Genomic DNA, 21866 nt, shown 5'->3' with positions numbered 1-21866 from the left:
GTCAATCTGTTTTTTAATATTGCTTTTTACTTACTGTTTGGTTGAAAAAACTATACATGATAGAAGTTACTTAAGGTGCATTTAAACAAAGTATGCCAGGAAAATCATTTACATTTACTACAATGTGAGCAGCGATGGCAGGCCGGCAACCCAGGCCCACATAAATTCGCATTGCAAGTCGCTATAGCTACTGTCGACTAACTGATTTAGATTTTTTTTGGAAGCACACCCTTTTTACAAACATCTGATGATCAAGTACTGTAATTTATGCAGTTAATTGTCGATAGTGTAATATCGCGGCACACAGTTTGGGAACCTCTGGAAACGAGTACAGTATGCCTACGTAGAAAACTGTTTTGTTTTGTTTCGTAACTTGCGGTGGATTATCTTATCAGATCAGTGTAATTTTTGGTTCTTTGCCGTCAGAGAGCTACACTGTTTCACCGCAACATGATGCTGCTTTTCCAGATACAACGAAAACTGAATTTATAATAATTGGAGAAATAATAAAATACACTTGCAAATACGGTGAGCACTTCCTTGTTGCAATAGGGCAAGTGTAATTTTAAATTCAGCTTTAGTGTTGATTTTAGGATACAACAGAACATTCTAAGTCCTCAGAATTTTTTTTTTAAATTTCCGTCCAAACCCCCCCACCCTAAAAATTAATCACTTTTCGTGTAAAGTTGCCAGTATTGCATTGACGTCAATTATTGTTGATGGCATTTAAAGTTTGAATATTATTTGCTACAGTACTAACACAGTACTACAGGTAATGATGCAAGACAGCCGCAAACATTTTCTCTGGTTTTAATTTTATTGTAAAACACGCAAAGTGGTCATTTCGATTGGTGCGCATGATAACGCGCATGCGCAAAAATCGTACAGAAAATACAGATATTCTGTATTGAAGAAATAGAGAATAGGCTACCACATTAAATTGATCCATGGTATTGTATTTCTTTTGCCACACAAGTAGGTTTATGGCTTCATTCTTACAAAAGCAGAACTTTAACCCTATTTCCTGTGACGTTTTTTGGCCAGTTAACCTGCGGACGGGGAGGTTGTTTCGATACTAGCACTTTGTGCTCATGTAACTCAAATACTCCGCAAGATAAATCATAAAATTTTCACATGATGCAGATAATTTATCTGACAACACCGCATCGAAAATCTTTTGCAAATTGTTCAACAGCACAACTTGAAAAATCAAATTATTTGATGGTTGGTCATATTCTTTTATTTGAGTTGAGAAATCGCTTCTTAATTGCCTTATAATTGAGTGTGACAGACCGAATCTTTTGTGTTCGATTTTAATCTTTTGAAGCGTGGGCGTGGTCCACGCTTCACGAAATGAAATCGTAATTGGCGTCCGACTTGCGTTTGCTTGTTATTTTGGTGGAGACATTGCAAAAATCTTTTGCTTTGTCTCAATATTTGCAGAGAATAAGATCAAACAACCGCAAAAAAAAACTGTTTCAATTTCTTTTTAAGAAACATGTTACAGTCTACACTTTTTCAAACGTACTGTCATCACTTGATATCAGAACTAAATCAAGCAGTGAGCTTTAGCAAACATTTTCTTTTTGTCAATTGTCTTTAGTTCAGTTTTCTTTTCAAACTCACACTGTCCAATTTGGTGTATCAAAAAGCACTTTGTATTTTGCAGCACATCTCAGAGATCTATTCAGTCGTTTTTAACATTGTTTCAACGTCTAGATACGTTGAATTGATGTGAAAAGTGTCCGATTTACTGTCTGGGTAGCGATCGAATATAGAAAGTAAAGTGATGGTGTCACGTGATATTTGAACAACAACCTATGCAAAGGTAGTTGCTTGCTTCGATAGGAGCTCTTCATGCGCTCCAAAAACAAAAAGCGTCATACTCCTGACTGATAAACTATGTCACAATGCATTACAAAAGTGATACGTTTCTATACTTACTAACAATTACCACTTTGCTCCGAATGGAATAATTTTACACACAGTTTTGATAAAGTGTAGTGATGACAATATTTTAGTCAAATCGGCTGCATAGCCGGCTGGTAGGTCGGCTGCATAGCCGAGCTGTGAGAGCCCTGGCACGGCAATCGAAAGGGCACTGGTTCGACACCGCTCAACAGTTGTGTCTTTAGCAGGACACTTAAAGCCACGCCTGAAGGTGGACACGAAGATTGGCTTCCTTGCCTTCCCGTCCACTTAATCAAAATCTTCAACCACCAGGTGTAAGCCTGGATACGACAAAAAAAAGTCAAATCGTATTCGTAGGCTATGGAAAAGGTCGTTTGTACATTGCCGAATAGAAGTCCCGTTCTGTGTGACAAAGTCAAGTCGTGGCATAACGATAGGAAAAATAAGTACATTTAGCATGATATCAAGTCGTGCAAAAAAATCTTTTTCAGGGTGATTGTTTTTGTCGTACAAAAAAAAATCACTAAAGTTTTGATTTTTTCCATCTGCAAAATTGAACATTATTGATAATTTAAAAATGCACGTTTGTGTCTAAACGATTGAAATGACTATTTAATTTTTTCAACTAGATTTACAAGATAAAATTTAGTACATTTTGTCTAATTTGTTGAACATGCATTTGTGGCAAGCTATTTCTTTACGCATTAGAAGATTTCTTTCTCTTCAAGTTTTGAAATAGCATTTTAGATGCAGTTTGCGGTTGACGGCGTTACTGCAAAAAACATCTTTTGTAATTGATACACACCCTAAAACAAAAGGCGCACAAACTACTGCTGACTGATAGACTACGCCACAATCAGGGCTGGACTTCCGCCGGAACGCCGCTCCGGAAGCTCGATCAAAAAGTTGACTTGTCCGGAAACAATAGTAATGCAAAGGATGCTCAAACGACAGTTGCTGTGGAATTGGTGTCGCTATGGAGCAATGGAAATATCCCTTTAAAAGAAACGCAGCATGTGATAACTAAAATGAAAAAGATAACAGATAAATATAGGGCTATTTCAAAAACACTTAAAGGGATACTAAAGGAAAAACCTGACTTTGCGATTTTCCACGTTCTTTGTGTTTAACATGCTACCATAAAACAATTTTCAATAAAATTTTACCCCATTGCGGTCTGACCACCATTGCGCGCGTGCTTTTGTCAGAGCTTTCAAAACGAAATTGGCCTGAGCAGCGAAGCGTGCGACTGTACAGTTACGTCACTAAAGACTATAGCAATCAGCTAATCTCGCAATAATTGTTACTGCGGGCGATTTGACTGTAGGCTATGTATGTATGTACATCAAAACAGCACATTTTAACATCAAAACAGCAGACAGTTTGCTCAAAACATCAGATGTGGTAACGTGGCTTTTGTTATTGCTGTCTTTTATTACGTATTCTCGAGCAGAGTTTGCACTTTTTGGTCATTTTAAAAATGAATGAAATGAAAATAAATGAAACATTGGACTTTGGGCCTTGCCAGCGCCATTAAAAACAAATTTTTTTCGGTAATTTTTTTTTAAATGTATTCTTGAATGTTCAGTTAACTCATTTTAATGCTTAATTCCCGTTTGAAATTTTCATTTAATATGCCTTTAAGAAACAAACACAGAAACAGGAAAAAAATGAACAGGAATTCTGTACATCCTCACTCGAATTATTCGACATTGCAAATCAAGATGACATTAAAATTATGAAAAGCAAAAGAGTAAATAAAGGTGATATAGAATTCTTAATAGATCAAAGAGGAGCAAAAAAAATGAGGCCTGGTGCCATAGATGAAAAGGAAATCAGGAAGAACATGAACAAAAGGAGAAAAGAAGAGAAGATTGAAATGATAAATGATAAAGAAGCTAAAAATATAAACAAAAATGTGTCATCTGGAAATATAAGTGATGCTGAATCGAGTGTTGCATCGTGTGATGATAATGAAGATGAGGAATACATTGAACCATTGAAGAGAAAGAAGTCTGATGATCATGATGATATTGTGTCGGTACCTATCCACAGAGTAAAATGGCTTGACAACGTTGCTGCGATGGCTGACAAAACCGCCACAACATCTGGTACAGCTGTGCAACTTGTAAGCAGTGTGTTTATGCCTGACACATTTGGCCAACAGAAAATAACAACAAAGGCAATTGCCTTGTCAAAACGATCACTGCATTGTAGAAGGTGTAAATTGCGAACTTCCATGTCCCGTCATATACAAGAAAAGACGAACCAATCATTGAATGAAGCAGCTCATCAGCCACTTCTTCTAATTCATTGGGATGAGAAGAAGATGGAGGGATTAAAGCAAGTGGACAAATTTCAGGGACATTTGGCTATATGTATCACTTCTACAAATGGCGTAATTCCCGGTACAGATTCAAATGAAAAAGTTTTGGACATTGTTGCAATGCAGGGTGGGGATGCAGGTAGGCCTACGTGTTTTAATAATATCATTGAAATTATGCACAAAACTTCTGCAAATTTAAAAAAACCTTGTGCTTGGCGAAGTTTTTGATCCCACTAATACCAACAGTGGTTGGAAAAAAGGGGTAATGGTTAGACTTGAAAATCATATTGGTCAGAAATTGTTGCATGTATATTGTCGTCATCATATTTATGAGAGAGTGGTGGTTGATATTGCTGAGACCGTTCTTGGTAAATCAAGCTCTCCTGAGACAGGCCTTTACAAAATTATGAAAGATGTGTGGCTAAACATCAGAGTAAATGACCAGTTTCCATTTCTAACATGTAGCAGAAGCCTTGACTCATATGTTAAACATTTTTTTGAATTTGCAACAAATGCATTAAAAAACCTCTGACTAAAGGATAACTATCAGGAGGTTCTTGAGATTTTTTTGCTATTGCTTGCATCATATCCCCATGACATGATAGCCCCGGTGATCAAAAGCATTGGTGCAGTGAGCCATGCACGATGGATGACCAAATTACTGTGTGAGTTAAAGCTTGCTCTGTATTCTCTTCAGTTTGTTCAACTCAATATAATTACCGAGGAAGAAGCAAACGAACATAGATCTCTTTCCTTGTTTTTGATATTATTTTATGTTCCTGCATGGATAACAGCACCTGTTCCATTTGATGCTCCGTATAACGATCCACATCTGCTTAAACTCTTCTTCAACTTAAGAAAAATAATGTTCTTGCAGAATTTTTTTCAAAGTTCATTGCAGCAATGATAAACCGTCTTATGCAACGTCTGTGGTATCTTAGTGAACCATTTGTATTTTTGGTATTGTTTTCTGAATTATCGTCTGTGCAAGAAAAGGAAAAATGTCGTAAAGCATTGCTAAAATATAAACCGGCTTCTGAATCATTGTTGAAAAACTTGGGAAAATTAGTCACACCTGCAGAAATAACAATGTCAACCAACATGAATACCCTGTTTGGACCAGATTCTTGGCTCATTCCACACAGGAGCAAGTTAGACTGTGCTTTCATTGAAAAACATGCTAGAACATGGAGCAAAAATGATTCCAAAATAGCTGCTAAACATTCACTTGAGCATAATCATGCATGTTGCGGTCAATGACGCTGCAGAAAGGGCAATTTTATTAGCAAAGACATATCATAACAAATTAACCCAGAACAAGGCGCAGAAATCTGCACTTTTTCAAACAGTTCCAGAAGTAAGAAGATTGGTTCCATACCTAAGGAAAGAAACTTTGCTAAATGCTGATCTTGCTTCCACTTCAGCTGGACTGTAATTTAAGATATTGTGACTCTGCTGTAAATTTCTTTATCGTCTGTGCTGTATGATCCTTTCTTGTTTTGTTTCAATTAGTAAAAAAAACATGCACATTTCGTTTTATTTACATAGTACCATTCGTTGACAAGCCTTAGCTTAGCAAGGGCAATATGATCATGAGAAGAGAACGAAATTACTATACAATAGTATACATTGATAACAATAAACTCACTTATTAACATGTAATGTGTAACACCAAACTACTAACAAAAAAATCTGCTAAAATCTATACAAAGTGTAAGGCAATACTATGTACCGGTAATACAGTAAAAATGCCCAAAAATACAGCGAAAATCAGTTTTTTGGCAATAACTTAATTTCTGTTAGTTTTAAAGAAAAATGTTCTTTTAAAGCATATACAAATATGATGATTACCTTTCAATAGAGCCTAAAATCAACTCTCTATCTTTACCGGTCAGTCAGATATAGCGATTTTGGCCAAATTTGCTCCGAATTTGCCCGAAACGCTCTGTGGCACCATTAAATTCAAAAAATTTTCCCAAAATGCTTTTGGGATAGTTTTCGGTCCTAAAAGGAATCCCAAAATGGGTTGAGACCTTGGTTATGAAAAAACTGTTACAAAGTGGCACACCCTAATATCCACGTGTTTCAAGCGGTTTTGATTTTTCCTCTTCGAGATACATGGATATGCACCACTGATGATCCCAAACAAACGTGAAACTCAAGTATGACGTCTTCCATGAAAATGAAAAACCTGTAAAAAATTGTTAAAATGCCTTTTTGTTTCCCAACATGTGAAATGCCTTTTTGTTTCCCAGAAGTAATGCAGCCAAGAGTTTAAATACGAAAAGTTTTATTTAGTATGTTTTTTTGGACAATCATTGAGCATTGATGTGGAAACGCCAGGCTTTAAGATCAGATGGAATGTGCCTTACATTCATTCTTACACAGAAAAGGTGACTGTGTAAAAGTTCTCCGCTTTTGCAAATATGACAAACTTGGTAATAGCTTACACCCTTCATTGCATTACGAAGTTCTAAATGCCAAGACTTTCCGATAAACACTGCAATGAGTAGGGCAGTATAGGTCTACAGGCTACTAACATTTTATGGATTTTATTTTATTTTATTTGTAACAACCAGGTTGAAAAGAAAACGCAACTACAGCTCCATCTATATCCGGTATAGCCCAACCAGTCATTTCCCAGTTTTAAAATGATTGTAAACCTTAAACTGACTACAGTTTCAACAGGGATATCTAATGAAGAGAATACGAAGGCTCACAGCGATTGCCTTATTTTCACGACACTATAAAAGGACGGTAGTTGGTAACGTGTTAATTATATATGCGGATGTTTTTAAAATTGCAAAAACTTTTGTAATGACGTAATCAGCTACAGAAGACAGTTAGAAAATGTTATGTAGGCCTAGAGCATATTTAAGGAATACTTGTTTGAAAAGACGGTCGAAAGTTTACCAGTAAGGCGCTTTTCTTAACAAAACCATTCCAGTAGACTAGATGTAAAGCAAGTATACGGGTAGTTGAATTAACATGTAACTATGAGCAATGAGCATGCATTAAACATCCAGGCTTGATACTAATAGCGCAATTTAGGTTACCATACCAAGGTTGATTAAATTACTATTGGTGTCAATTGTTATTTTACGACAAACACAAAAATCAATAAACAGACACTTTTCTATTGTTAGACGTAATAAAAGCCTTCGTATCCCCTTCTTTAAATATCCCCGAGTGGCAACAACGTCCGGTTTTAAAGCTCAATTTGTCGAGCTAATTTTGACTTTTTCTAGGTCAATCTTCCTGCAACCCTTCACTTTTATTAATTCTAGTGCAGACGCACTCATTTTCAGCAAAATCTTTCTCTCGCCTGTGAACGACCTTTTCATAGGTGCGATATTATTATACTGTATGTGGGATTGCGTCCCAAAGTGAAAAGCTATACAGCTATCATTCACTATACTGTAAAAGAAAAATGTGTCGATATTGTCAAAATCGATATAGACGAACTTGAATGCACTAAAGGATACGTAGGAATTTTGCTGCTACCAAGAAAAGAGTGTCGATATAGGTGAATTCTAGTATACAAATATTTTGAAAACTTTGTACAATATTTAGTAAATGATGTTACCACAAGTGTGTTCATAGAAGACGCCATACTTGAGTTCACCCTTGTTTGGGATCATCAGTGGTGCATATCCATGTCTTGAGGAGGGGAAACGAACAGCTTAAGACACATGAATATTAGGGTGTACCATTCTGCAAAAAGTTTTTAGAAATTAGTGCGGCTATGTATTACGGGTTTCCACTTTTGTTAAAAAGAATTTTGGTGGAGTTTCAGAATTTTCCCGCCAAAACTGTGGTTCTGCCTCCATTTTGAAAAAATGGCGGCCAGATGAGATATCATGAAAATCTACAGCCTTAAACTGGCGCAATGTGACCATGTAATATGTCGATTACGGGGTTTTTGGGGTCACAGAACACGAATATGAAGTCAAAAACGCTCTACAAGAACAATTTTGCAAAGTGAAATTTTACCCCTTGAAATTAATGGTGAAATTTTACAGACATGGACACAACCTGATCAAGAATACCTCACGCCAGAATGAATAATCCTGAACTATTGTCAAACTTTTGCAATAACAACACAATTCATTTACAAACAAATTGAGTTAATCACTCTCAGACATGATCCATCCCTGTTTCTTCTGCATGCTATTCCTTATCATCAACGCAATACCAGAGTTAAGCAAACACCCAATTCACTAAATTCTTGACGAATTTCTTTGACAATTGAGTTTGGCTAACGTAGCATTTTGTAATCTGAGAACTGTTCTCTGTGTCCTTGCACAACAAGCAAGAGAGCTTGCAGGTGGCTCTTGTCAGAACACCTGTCAATAAAAACAGTGAATAGCTTAATCCCGCGTTCCGCAATATCGTTGACCACCCATACGTTCAAAGCAAATTTGTTTAGTTTCTTATAAAGTTTAGAAGTTTTTCCATTCTGATACTGGCATTTGTAGCCACTCTTGATCAATAAGTTCCAAATTGCTTTCCCAATTTTTGCCTCCAGCAATGTACAAGCACCTTGCCACCTCCCTGAATTGGCTGCAGTCGTATCAAACAACATACCACCAATGGCACTTTTCACTCTCCAGACTTCTACCAACTTTAATACGGCCTGTTTCTGAGATAATCCGGTGCCGTTTGGCATCTCACTCCCAGCAGCTGCTTCATTTCTGCATTATCTTCATCATCAAAACTAACGCCAGACACATATACACAGTTAACCGTTCTGATGAAACATATCCTCTCATTTTCAGAATCTTACCGTCCCAGTGAATTATTTCCAAATCAGGGACCTGGAACTCATCTCTGATATTTTAGGAGTGAGAGGACCTAGTCTTATTAGCCAGTCTATGAGCTGTTGTGGATGAGATATTGGTATCAGACTTGTATGCCGGACGCTTGAGCCACAGCAGCCACGAACATTGTTCTTTGCCGATAGCTCAATCCAAGTCGATCAGATGTTAAAGCTGTAGGCAACATAACATTCATTTTCTTTCACTTCCTTTCAGGAGTTTTCCAGTTGTCACTTTGTGTTTTTTCATCTGTACTCCAACTTCACTGTTTTAAGATTGTCAGCAACATCCTCTTTCTATTTCCTTTCACCAGCTGCACCGTGTAGTTTTTCTCTAGCTAAGTCCCATCTTTTCTGCAGAGCATCTGTGCACAATGCGCAACCTAATTGATCTTGCTGGAGCTGATTTTTCAGATGTTCCAGATCTGTCTTCCTGTCAATGATACCAAAATGTATGAGAATTGACTGCGAGGTAGTCTTACATATATTCAGAGCATCCTTAAGCTTTTCGTCCATATCACGCAAACGTTTTTTAAATGAATCACTTTTATTCCTCCCACGCCTAGAATCAAGTTCTAGTAGATAGCAAGTTTCATACAAATTCCTCAGACGCCGGTCTATATCCGCATTTTAACAATAACCTTACACGATTCCTTCTCTGTTCCAGATTGTTTTTCGTTCTTCTTACTAAATACCAAACCCACGCCAAAATGATGTTTCCATACCTGGCAAATTTCCTCCCTTGCTATCACGATGGATTGGTTGATCGTTCTGTGACTTTCGTCTCTGAGGAACAACAGCCTAGCTAGAACGTCAGAGCTTTTAGAAAGCTTAGAAACACCTAGTCTGTGCTAGTGTTTCCAATGAGGAAGTGTACTTTCTTTTTAGTGTTTGTGCCAATGACGGGTATGCTTCACCGCCGTCTCATTCAGTGGCATAACTGATCTGAATCTTGTAACTTGGGTAGGATCACTAGCTACTCTTCGAGTTACTGTAGCTAATGATGGTCTTCGTCGTGTAGAAGTAAGGCATTTACCCAGGAGAGTTTACTTCTGTTTTTTGAACCGTTTGGTCTGCCGTGGGGTACTCTGTTGCTGCCCATTAGTTAGTAAGTAGGTATAGGTTAGCAACTAAATATACAGGCTACTGTAGACTAGCTAGTAGATTTTTATTGGATCTGAAGTACGGTACACGAGAAAGTACATGATCATTTTTCCCTTGTATTGATTGATATAATCACACCGACTAGAAACGTTTTTGCATACAATACATGCATTTCAAGGTTAAAATGACAATAAGATGCTCTTTTTATGTAAATCTGCAGTCCAAAACAGTGTGGTCACATCTATATGTTAAAATTCACTTTGCAAAATTGTTGTCGTAGAGCGTTTTGACTTCAGATTCGTGTTCTGTGACCCCAAAAACCCCGTAATCGACATATTACATGATCACATTGCGCCAGTTTATGGCTGTAGATCTTCATGATATCTCATCTGGTCGCCATTTTTTCAAAATGGCGGCAGAACCACAGTTTTGGCGGGAAAATTCTGAAACTCCACCAAAATACTTTTTACCAAAAGTGGAAACCCGTGATACATAGCCGCACTAATTTCTAAAAACTTTTTGCAGAATGGTACACCCTAAATTGAATATGCACCACTGATGATCCCAAACAAGGGTAGAACTCGAGTAAGTTATAGCATCTTCCATTTTCATTCGATCGGGGTTTTAATGAGTTTAAAAATCCCCACATCCCTTTGAAGTGTCATTATCTTTTCAGATTCGAGTTGATAACTGGTTAATGTAAAAACTTTTGGTACTTTAATTATTTACTCGTGTTTATTGTCTTCAAAGAGTTAAAGAAGGTAAAACAAAAAATGAGATTGCAGTTTACTTTTAAAATAGATTCCGGTACTCTTCAATTACATAGCTGAATAATGTTTACTAAAATATCACCATTTTGATGATTGCTAAGAAGTAACTTTTATATGTTAAAGATATGTGCTCTTGTTTTTGCATTGGTTGATGTCAAGTTTTTTGTATAACGTGTGAATTGTGAGTAATTTGTTTTGCATTGCCTCTGATCACCGTACCACTCGGCATGCGACATCTCAGCAAGTGCTTCAACTCAGCAATTACATTACAGCTACTGCCAAGTCAGCAAATGAGATTCACGTGCTCACGTCGGACTTGCTCGGTTATCGCTTGTCAAACTAATTTTGCTGACTTGTGACATGCCAAATTATGGCTTGCTCAGTTGTTGCTTGCTCACTTTCATCATTTACCAACTTCGATCAGCAACTTGCTCAAATGTTGCTAGCTCAGTTGTCACTTGCACAGTTGTCGCTTGCTCAGTTCACAACTGCTGACTTTGAAGAGACACATTGCCTCCAACCAGTGGCGTAGCCAGAAAAAAATTTTGGGGGGGGCCAAATATTTGATGAATTGAAGAGAACGACAAAATGTTTGATTTAGGACATCGCCACCTGATGTGCAGTGGCGCATCCTGGTGGGTTAAGCAAGAGAAGCAATAAAGCTGGTGGGGGTTAGAGCGTGCCGAAGGCACGCGTATTCTAGGGGGGTCCGGGGGCATGCTCCCCCGGAAAATTTTTGCAAAATTACACTTAAATAATGGATTATAACGCTTTCTGGAAACACTTTCAGGGTAATATTTGTATGAAACTTATTAGCAGATAAACAGCTATTAACTTATTAAAGGTAGCTCTTATCTACACACAAACGGGCAAAAACTGCGGCTAAAATTAGAGAACACAAAAACCTCAGCTACACAAAAACCCTAGAGAGTAAGCGATTCTGAAATTGCTTCCACAGATTAGTTAAAAGAAGCGTAAATCGCGTAAACTTTGCACGATTTACGATTTGCAAAATTTATTGGTGTCTTTCTGTGTGTCTAAAACACGTCCTGGGGGGTGTTAATAGCCAGATGTCTTGGAAAACAATATAAATTTATACAAATTATATTATATTTTCAACAAAGGGTTCAACTTCGGAATACAAACTTTGAAAATTTGGGGGGGGGCCATGGCCCCGTTCGCCCCCCCCTGGCTACGCCTATGCCTCCAACCTCATTTCCTCCAACCTTGGACCAGAGGAAGAAGCTTAATGATGATGAATGATATTTCACATAATTTTTGTTGGTTTAATCGTAATAGTCAACAGTCTATTTTAATCAGATATGGCTTAAAATGCCCTCAACATGTTTTTGACAATGTTTTCAATAATATCTACATTTTAATAATAAATATCTATCTACATTAAGCTGATGGTAAAAAAATATGTTCAGGTTTGACTTACAAAGACTTGGAAAACGCGGATTTTACCATAGGTTTTTTAGTTTCAGAACATTGTTACAGTAAACGATAAGCATTGTGAAGCTTTGAAATGAAAATTAGTTGGGTATTTGAAAATAAAAGAACATGAAAAGATGTTTTGCTTCGTTTACCAACATAAATTAATATGTAAACTATTGAAGTGCAAATATTTGAAAAACTGGAAAAAAATTAAGTACTGGAGAGAAATCCATTCCAGATTCAGAATCAATGCAATGGTGTCTTTTAAAAAGTTTACTAGAATTTGTGAACTAAAAAACTAACAAAAATGCAACATATCTTTAAATTTTTGGTGCAGATATTTTTACCACTAGTCCATAACCTGCCTTTGTGTTTGAATGAGTTTCCCCACATCTAATTGTTGAAATGAATGCATACTGTTGCTCCAAAATCTCACAACATATTTACAAGTGAAGTATCAAGTGGTGCTTCATCTTTTGCACTCCAACATATTCAGAAATGATTTGCATCAATAGGGAGTATGTGAAGATACTTATTTTAATTTAATTTAGTTACCTTACAAGACCCAGTTATTTTAGAAAACCACTGACGTATGCTCTGTTTAATGCATTCGAATGCTTCGCTGAAAACCCGACAAAACTACAAAAATGCTACTTTGGGCATACTTCTTGACCTTAGTGACAGCAAACCATGAGTTTTTTATGATCAAATGCCAAGCGATCAACATTGTTTTGATTATTATGTTACTTTGTCGAAAATTTAGATAAATGTTTTGCTTTGTTTCCGTTTTCGCTTTTTATTTGTTTTTTCTGTTTGCTTGACAAACTCATATGTAGGCTATTTTGATCTTGTTTCATATTTTTCTTTTGAAAACTTATATGCAGAGTTGTGATAGCTACAATGAGTTCAGTCAGATGATGAACTTAATTGAATGACATTTTGAAGTTATTTGTTTGCAGATTGTTAAATACTTGGGTATGCTTTTTTGCTTGAAACCTGCATGCAAAATACCAACAACTCTTTTTAATTCGACTTGGTCACCTACATTTTGACAAAATCTAATTTGTCAGATTAAATGGGAAATTTTAATCAGCAATCTGTATTGAAGCAATGATAAACGCTTTAGTGAAACTGGGTAAACTGTATCATGTTCGTCCTAAAATACTGTGCTGAGATCTGAGATTTTATTTAATTTGCTACTGAATCTAAAAGCAACAAACAAATGAATAAATGATTGTGTTGATGGACTTGGCGTCAGATGATTTGTCCATTCCATCAGCTCAATGTTTAAGCGCCTGACTGTGCACACGAAACTTCAAGATCAAGAGCAGCTGGTTCGGCTCTCAGATGTGCGCTTGAGCAACGCATATCAGGACTGCTCTCCATTCAGCAGCACCTAGTGGATGGGTTAATTTACAGACAACAACAACTTTATTCTGTCAACCTCAGTAATCTGCCCTACGACAGTAATTCAAAGCATTTACAAGTATGTACAACCTCCAGGAAAGACCTAATAGAGGCTTTGTCAGTTCGAGGATAAAGTTCCAAACCTACCAAGATGTTTGCTGTTTATCAGTATTTGTATATGTTTACACAAAGTTTTTATCACAGTAATCGTCGTTTCAGAGTTCCCCACTCTACAATTGTCATCAGTCATCACTTATCAGTTCACTTGTTTAAATATACATTTGTTTTTGCTGATAAGTATTATAGAGATTTTTATGCTGAAATGTCTGAGCATAACGACCTAGAAGCATGTTGTGGACAGTGGTCTAGTGTTGCCCATGCTACAAAGGAAGTTCAAGAAATTTGCAATAAAGTAAGGTTTTCTGGTTTTTAACTGTTTGATTTTTATTGTTTCATTATCCTTGCGTCTTGTGTCAAAGTTTGATATTTGAAACTGAAGATGTTCCACATTAATAGCGAAGTCCGTTTCTCATTCACAACAATGAGGCTGGTGCATTGACTCTGATGACTTTGGCAAAATATACCATCAAAGAAACTAAAATATAATATAATTTTATCAAAATTGTAAATTCCAAACATAAAAGATAGTATTCCTTCCATGCAACGTATGGGTTCGCCTACATTTTTCCAGGGATGCTTTTTGCATGCATGCCACTTTGGCACAAAGGAAAGCTGTAGCATGCCACAATAAAGGTATTTTGGATAACCCATGTTGACTCTTATGTTGGAAAAGAATGCGTTTCGTATCCAGTATCCATCGCTACATGTTGATAATGTTGATTTTAGAATACTATAGCAACAAAAATAATTAATCAAGCAATGTTACTGTCAGACCAAAGCTCATTGATCAACATTTTTGACTTTTTTAACAACGCCTAGTAGGCTATGCAGGGCACTTGTTTTGCTCACTTAAACCCAGCCAGCAAATCAGTGCAAAACAACATTGATTTTCTGACAAGACATCGAGCCGAACGATTCCATCAGAATGTTCGTTGCCAAGCAGGAGTAGTGTTATCTCTTTGTTTCACCAATGATTCTTTTTAAATAAACGGGGTTCCGCGCAATTGTTTTTATATTTTGAAACTTAGCAAAACCATGACAGCTGCAGAAATTAAAAAATTAAAAGACATCTCTTCACAAGACAAACTACGATGTATTTACTGTATATGACTATTGAAACACTCCGTGAATCAATCCCACTCCCACTCGACTCCTGTTGGCCTTGTAAATCAGTTTTTATTCATCTCATTCTGTATCATTTTTCCCGAAATTCTGTTCAGAGAAATTTGATCGATTCCAGGGACCCATCTAGGAATTCACAAATGTTATAATGCAATTAAAAACTTTAGTAACACAAGGAGAAATTTAACACTGCAATACGAGCAATAATAGTGACATGACCCCCTGCCAGTTGGGGATCCTTGATATAACACGTTTGTGTACAAAACATTGTTTGGTTATGCACAGAAATTATAATTTTTAAATGTTGCTTTTTGTGAAAACTTTACTCTGTACTTCGTTTGTATTTATAAATTTGGGCGTAATCAGTTGCTAAACTTGTGTTCCAGTTTTAACTGGTCAAAACTTTTTCATGTCTATTTCAGGCCAAAGCACAAATTGAAGCCAGCACCAAGTGTAAATACAGCACTTTCCAAGCCATTAAGTTTAGATCACAAGTTGTCTCAGGATTTAATTACCTTGTAAAGGTATGTCTAGCAGTAGTTTTTGAAACATTAAGGTTTTGCAAAAAAGTACATTAGATTTTTAACGCACAAGCCAGTTTGATTTCTTTTAATGATTTTGCAATATCACAGCTTATGGTTTTTTTAATCTATAAGTAAAACTTTCAATTTGTATCTCACTGTTGAGACGAGGTTAGAGTGTCAATACGGTAGCTTAGCTTTGATGACGTCTTATCGTACATCATCTTACGATAACGTAACGTTGTGTTTTTGACTTGAGATACTTTTTGTGCAAAACAAACTCTCTGGCACACCACCAACACAAAAAGTCATGCATTGTGAGTTCGTGACGCATTGTGTCAACTAATACTAGTACAGGATGAAGTTGTATAGAGCTCTGTGATCTAAAGTTGCTGTCTCGATTTGTTGTCATTTGCTTGATTGCAAAAATCAATTACCATGGCTCACCACTACGAGGTTGACAACTTAAGTCCCAACTACTTGTAACATCGAGTCTTGATTAAATAAACTTTAAGTTTCTATACTAAGAGAAATCAAACATACCACATAATTTTTTTATGTTTACCACGTATTTCCATTTTGCATAATTATTTTTGTAGTACCCTTAACAATACCTTACGGGCACAGGTGTCGTAAGGCGCTTGTGGAACTCATCTTGCACCTGAGTCGAGTTGATGCTTTGCAGCCTCCTCGTGAATGAAGAATTCTTTGTGCTGACTTTTTCTTTTGTACTGCTGCGTGGGCTCAGCTGTGTGTTAAAGCGCTGGGAATGTCGCATATTTATTATAGCACTCACATAATATTAATTATACTTCACAACATAATAAAATAAATATTCTACTGCATTAGATTCATGTTGGTGGTGAGAGTTACATACATGCAAAAATGTGGGAAAAGTTACCATGTTATGGAGGAGATGTGTTACTCACCGGAGTTGAAGTAAACAAAACAAAGGATGATCCTTTAAATATATGGTAGCAAGACAAGTTGAACTCTACATTTAACTTCTATAAATGTATAATTTTGGTATCATTTGTTCAATCAGTGTATCTATTGGGGGCATGTATGCGTTTCACCCGTTGGTTTAACTGTTTTAACACAAGTTTTTACATGTTAAAGTACGTGTACGCACGTGTAAGTCTTAAAAAGCTTTGAGGAACATTTACCTGGTTTTCTTGTGCAATTTTGTTTTAAAGGGTTGACGAAAATAAATCACTTGAATTTTAAAATAATCAGAGATAAAGCAGTTTTGCATCAAAGCAAAACAAAATTTTGCTTCAAAGATTGCTAGTATTTGCTTCAGTTTTAAACCTGACTGGGCAAAGTTGATTTTCTTTAATATTTGTACACATACTGTCACTTTGCATTGAAAATCTTATTGAAAACTATGTTTTGTTCAATTCACGATAAATCATTAATTGTAGGCTTACTTGTAGGCCTATGTTTCTCATCGCCAACCAAGTTCGTACAATTGTGCATTAAAGGTGCCAAATAACTAAAAAGATCGTTTAAATCTACCTTGTGAAGTAACTAAACAAAGTATATCTAAGCGGCACGAATTCTTACCCCCTTTTAAAACTTTATGGTTAATGCATGGCCACCTAAAGATGGCCATGGTTACTGTGTTTAAACTTGTAGTTGTATATTCGGAATACATTTTAACATCGTAGCAATGTCAGCATGCGTGAAAGTGATGACAATAACATCTCGATTATGCAACTCATACGACGTATCCGCATTTCCACGTCAGCTTTGCTTCATATTCATTTTGATTGATGAATATTTGCAGTTATAGTTATGTTATAATTCATTGAGTTTCACTTTTAACAACATGATTGCTGTTAATTTCACAAGTGTAGATAATACAAGTCTATTTCATCACTACCATCACAGCGAAATAGCATCATTAGTCTAAAAAGGCTCGTTTTTATCTACACTGGTGAAATAATCATTTTAATTATTCAAACTGATTTAAAATGGGTTCAAAGCAGTGTACTTGCCAATTTTGTTAAATTAATAGAGCAAAAAAGCTCTATAGATAAGTTAATAGAGCAGTGTACTTTATGCACAGTCTCTATATTACTAGTCTGGAAGCTCAATGGCGTTGCTATGCAAGGCAGTGTCTTAGCATTTGAGACAGCGCCTCAAGTGGTAGTAGGGTACTTTTGCAATTCGTAGCCAAAAGTCTAGGCAGGCTTAGCCGAGTAATGCCAACTGCAGGTTGTTTTAACTTTAAGTAGGCTAAATTCTTATTTGCAGATTACCGCTAAATAGGCCTAGGCTATTTTTTCTTATTACCAGATTATCCTACTAAGTTAGTCTTAAGTTTTTAATATAGAGACTGTGGTCAAATCACAGAACCTGCTTGGAAGACTGTAGGCTATGCAAATACAGGCATATTGCCAACTATCAACGGTGAAACTGCATGATATTGTGGTTGCAGACTGTTTTTAACTAATGTAGAATGTTTAGGATGTTAGTTACAGTTAATATGTAGCATGACTACAAGTAGTTAAAATATGATGTGAGTTTTCAAATTACTAAGGAATTGATTACTTTATAGTTTGAAGTAGTGATCTTTAAAGTTCATAAGTTTCAATGTACCAAGTACTGTATATACAGCAGCTTAATAATTGAAGGGTTTAATTACTAAATATTTGTGGAAGCTTTAAGCTGAAGTAGGCTTGAACTTAGTACCGTAATTGGCAGATGCTACTTAGCCAGCATCATTTCCAAAAACATTGATTGATCAACTAATTCAGTTGACACTTATTATAAAAAAGTGTATAAAGTTGTTTTATATAGTGATACAACAAAAAGTTGATATATTTCAATCTGTGGCACTCAAAATAGTCACTCCCAAAAATTCCTTTGTGTTGTAATTTCTTATTCTTTATTATCTTAAGCATGTCATTTTTTGAAGGTCAATTAGTCTACTTATTGTCTTAGTTATGTTTATTTAAATTGATAATGTCACAAGTTAAGCGTAAATGTGGTGGAATAAACTGCTGTTTACCATAATGTATAACAGCACTACAAATATGGGATTTTGTTTGTACAAAGTTCCAAGTGGTGAAAACAAAAGGTTTTCTGTTTCAACAGCACAGTGAGAAAAACAGTTTCATCGGGTAAGATCAATATAATAAAATAGTGTAATTTTATGTTGTATGTCATGATGGTTGACATTAGTAAAAATTAAGAGCTTATGCCTAGTGAATCACGTAATGTGTCACACATATAATGTTTTTTTTTTTAAATTCAAGCAATAAGCATAATATGGTGCTCACTGCTAATGCAGGCTACTCGTATATTGAGAAGATTCACTATTCTGGCATGATCCCTGTGTATAGTTGATTAGTGATGAACACGTGTGCTAATTGTAACATGCATTGTTAAATGTTATTTATGATATAGGTCATTAATTTTCAGATTTAGTTGGGGATGTCAATAGAGAGAAGATGCTACTAAATAAAGCTTCAGATGCCTGTCCTTACCAGCAATAATTCGAGAAACGTTTGCTGCTGGTGCAGAACACTACTTCGGTCGACAACGTCAAAGAGTTGAATGTGATACCGCGCCTACAGTTCGAATGTTTAGCAGTACCGCCAAAACTTTAGATATGGTAACGTACTCTGCAGTGAAGGGATCTAATGTCGAGAGTGAACATTAGACTAACTACTCCAGCATGCCGCGCCTTATTTAAGTTACGGTGTTAATAGAAAGCCTATTTTATTCTTCAAAGTAATGTGTTATGAAATCAGCTTAAAAAGCATACGATGAAAGTATGCTAAGATGTTTATTGTACAAATCAAAAACGGATGACAAAATACAACAGGAATTCTCCTTCAATGTTTGCTTTTAGAATTGCTTATACTTTTCAGAGTGCTACGTAGTGCAGTGTTCAGCTTATGCGATTGTTTAGCTGTTTTGTTTCTACCATGTAGGAAGTCTTGTAGTGGCAAAAAATATGACTTCTCATACGCATACAGCACTTAAGTTCAGTTTTTTTTATTTCTGACCATCGCAGCGAAAACAATACACATCAACATAGTAAGGGTCTACAAAAGTTCTTCAAAAGCGCCTTTGTAGAGGATTTCTGTATGGATTGCTGTATACCTTGCACAGTCCAAGTCCGACAATAAGCTTTCTTCACAATAGTTATGATATGCATTAGGCAGATTAAGGTTGTTAATTTCATTGCGCGCAATATGTCGGTGTAATACCCCATTTTTCGAAGGGAATATCCCCGTCATAGGCGAATTTCCACCTTCCAAATCTTCATTCAACTGTAAAATACAAATTAATTCAGTAATGCATCATCTTCAGCAAGTGCCATTAATGTCTCCGAACCATTTGATGCCATAGTTCTTTAGCATACCGTACCAGCAATGTAATGCATATGTTTTGTGTAAAATAAGTCACGTTCAATTGCTATATATAGTATGCAAAAATTGGCACCCAAAGAAGGTTCATTACCGGTACCTCAAAATGTAAATATAGCTAGTAGCTACGAAATTATTGAATTAATGCACTTCTAAAGTAGCACCATCATAATGGTGTATATTGCATATTATGCTTTCGAAAGCTAGCTTTTTCAACCTGCAGTTATGCATTTCATTGGCTACATTTCCAAATTTGATATTGATAATATTATTATTACTACTGTATTTATTTGCATCAGACCAATAATTCCATATTAATTACCATACATGCAAAAAGACAAAAACAAAAAATACAAGAATAATCACAATAACCCGGTTAACAGATAATGCTGTTGCGGAGAATTGTTAACGAGTAAGCTGCAAAAGTATTAAGTGTAGTTAAACATACCTCATCAAAAATATTGTACGATAAGTTCTTCTTCACTCATGTCTTGAAGAGCCTCCAAACATTGTGACAACATTTTAATGACTTTTTAAAACAATATAATAAAAAACCTTTCTGTACACTTATTGCTGTATTGTAATAAACATATACTGTATTTATGAACATTCTCTATTTGTATTATGCATATAAATTATTTTCTATATCATGAGTGGCCCACGAGTAACATGCTAAATGTGACATATCTGAAATATAGAAGTGCTGTATTTCCTTTTCTATGAAGCTAGTTGTTTGCATTCAAAAGTAAGTTACCAATACCTTAGCCCATCGGTGTTTAATTCAAACATAGTTATTTTGCTTACCGTATGTATGTGCTTACGAGAATTAGCACAAGCATATTTTTAGTGGAATTGGTTCAAAATCAACCATGGTTACGGTAATGAATAAGAACTCATAATATATAGGCTACAAATGTGTCATGTCAAATGCACTTCTTCATTTTGGTGCAAAATATCTTAAGTGGAACAAGAAAGGAGATGACATAAGTAACTTTATATTTTTATCAGTAGTAAACAAACAAGTTTTTTGCCATTACATCTGCAGTCTGTAGTGTAAACTGACAAACAATAAATATTCAATGGCAAGTTAAAATAAACTTATTGGGCCTAACCTAGAAAACTAGCCACAAGAATTGGAAAAATTTTTGACTGTAATTCACATATTCTTAATGAACAGCAAAATTGTTGATTGTGACAAGTGTAGATTTGACCAGTGCATCATAATTTGCACATGTCTGATATAACCTTATCTAGATTTACATAATGTAATTAATATCTTTTAAAAATTCTTCAGTACCGTATTAATAACCTGTAGCCTACAGTGTAGGCTACATACTGTATATATATATTTATAGACTTTGAATAGACAAAAGTAGCCTACTGTTTAATCTTGAATCTAGGTCAACTTCCATTGGCAACGAGTGCCTTCCTTTAAACTAACCAGTGCCTAATATTCCTGGCAGAAAAGTTTATCTACTAACCAGCCTTTCAACAACCTATGTTTTGGTCTTCTGCTGAAGAAGCCAAAATTCAATTCCTTAATGATTTGAACTCACATCATCTTTTAACTATTTATAGTTATGCTAACCTAAGCCTCAGAAAAGTAAACCAAACGAATTTTTTTAGATAACTACCGTACTGGAACTAACATCCTAAACATTCTACATTAGTTAAAAACAAGTCTGCAACCACAATCTCTTTCACAATTTCACCATTGATAGTAGACAATATGCCTGTATTTGCATACCTTTGGTGCTTTGCTTTCATAATATACCCTACCACCACTAGGAGCGCTGTTTCACGAGCGACGACAACTGCCTTTTTCGTTAGCCTTCCAGACTAGTAACATAGAGACTGTGCTCTATGTATGACTGGCATTATCCAGATTTATTGTTCGAGATTTTGTTTGGGAAACTTTATGTAGAGTTGTGTGTGGCACAGACAACATTT

At 35.9% G+C, this 21866-nt stretch overlaps 1 protein-coding gene across 1 annotated transcript; it reads left to right on the top strand.

Moving 5' to 3' along the window:
- Nucleotides 1-13999: 13999 nt before the first annotated feature.
- On the top strand, nucleotides 14000-17203 carry LOC145768419 (cystatin-A5-like). Its single transcript, XM_082579907.1, has 3 exons — nucleotides 14000-14183; nucleotides 15436-15537; nucleotides 16384-17203. The coding sequence occupies exons 1-3, from the start codon at nucleotides 14094-14096 to the stop codon at nucleotides 16510-16512; spliced, it is 321 nt and encodes a 106-aa protein (XP_082436033.1). The 5' UTR covers nucleotides 14000-14093; the 3' UTR covers nucleotides 16513-17203.
- The last annotated feature ends 4663 nt before the right edge of the window (nucleotides 17204-21866 follow it).

This window comes from Aplidium turbinatum, chromosome 4 (assembly GCF_918807975.1).
Source record: "Aplidium turbinatum chromosome 4, kaAplTurb1.1, whole genome shotgun sequence".
Classification (NCBI taxonomy): domain Eukaryota; kingdom Metazoa; phylum Chordata; class Ascidiacea; order Aplousobranchia; family Polyclinidae; genus Aplidium; species Aplidium turbinatum.
This window is presented reverse-complemented; position numbering and strand designations above follow the sequence as displayed.

What these genes read in the sequence shown, in the direction of transcription:
- LOC145768419 (XM_082579907.1), top strand. Translation starts at nt 14,094, where the DNA reads ATGTCTGAGCATAACGACCTAGAAGCATGTTGTGGACAGTGGTCTAGT. An exon ending in TTCAAGAAATTTGCAATAAA is followed by an intron (nt 14,184 to 15,435) that starts GTAAGGTTTTCT and finishes TGTCTATTTCAG; the next exon opens with GCCAAAGCACAAATTGAAGC. An exon ending in GATTTAATTACCTTGTAAAG is followed by an intron (nt 15,538 to 16,383) that starts GTATGTCTAGCA and finishes CTACTGCATTAG; the next exon opens with ATTCATGTTGGTGGTGAGAG.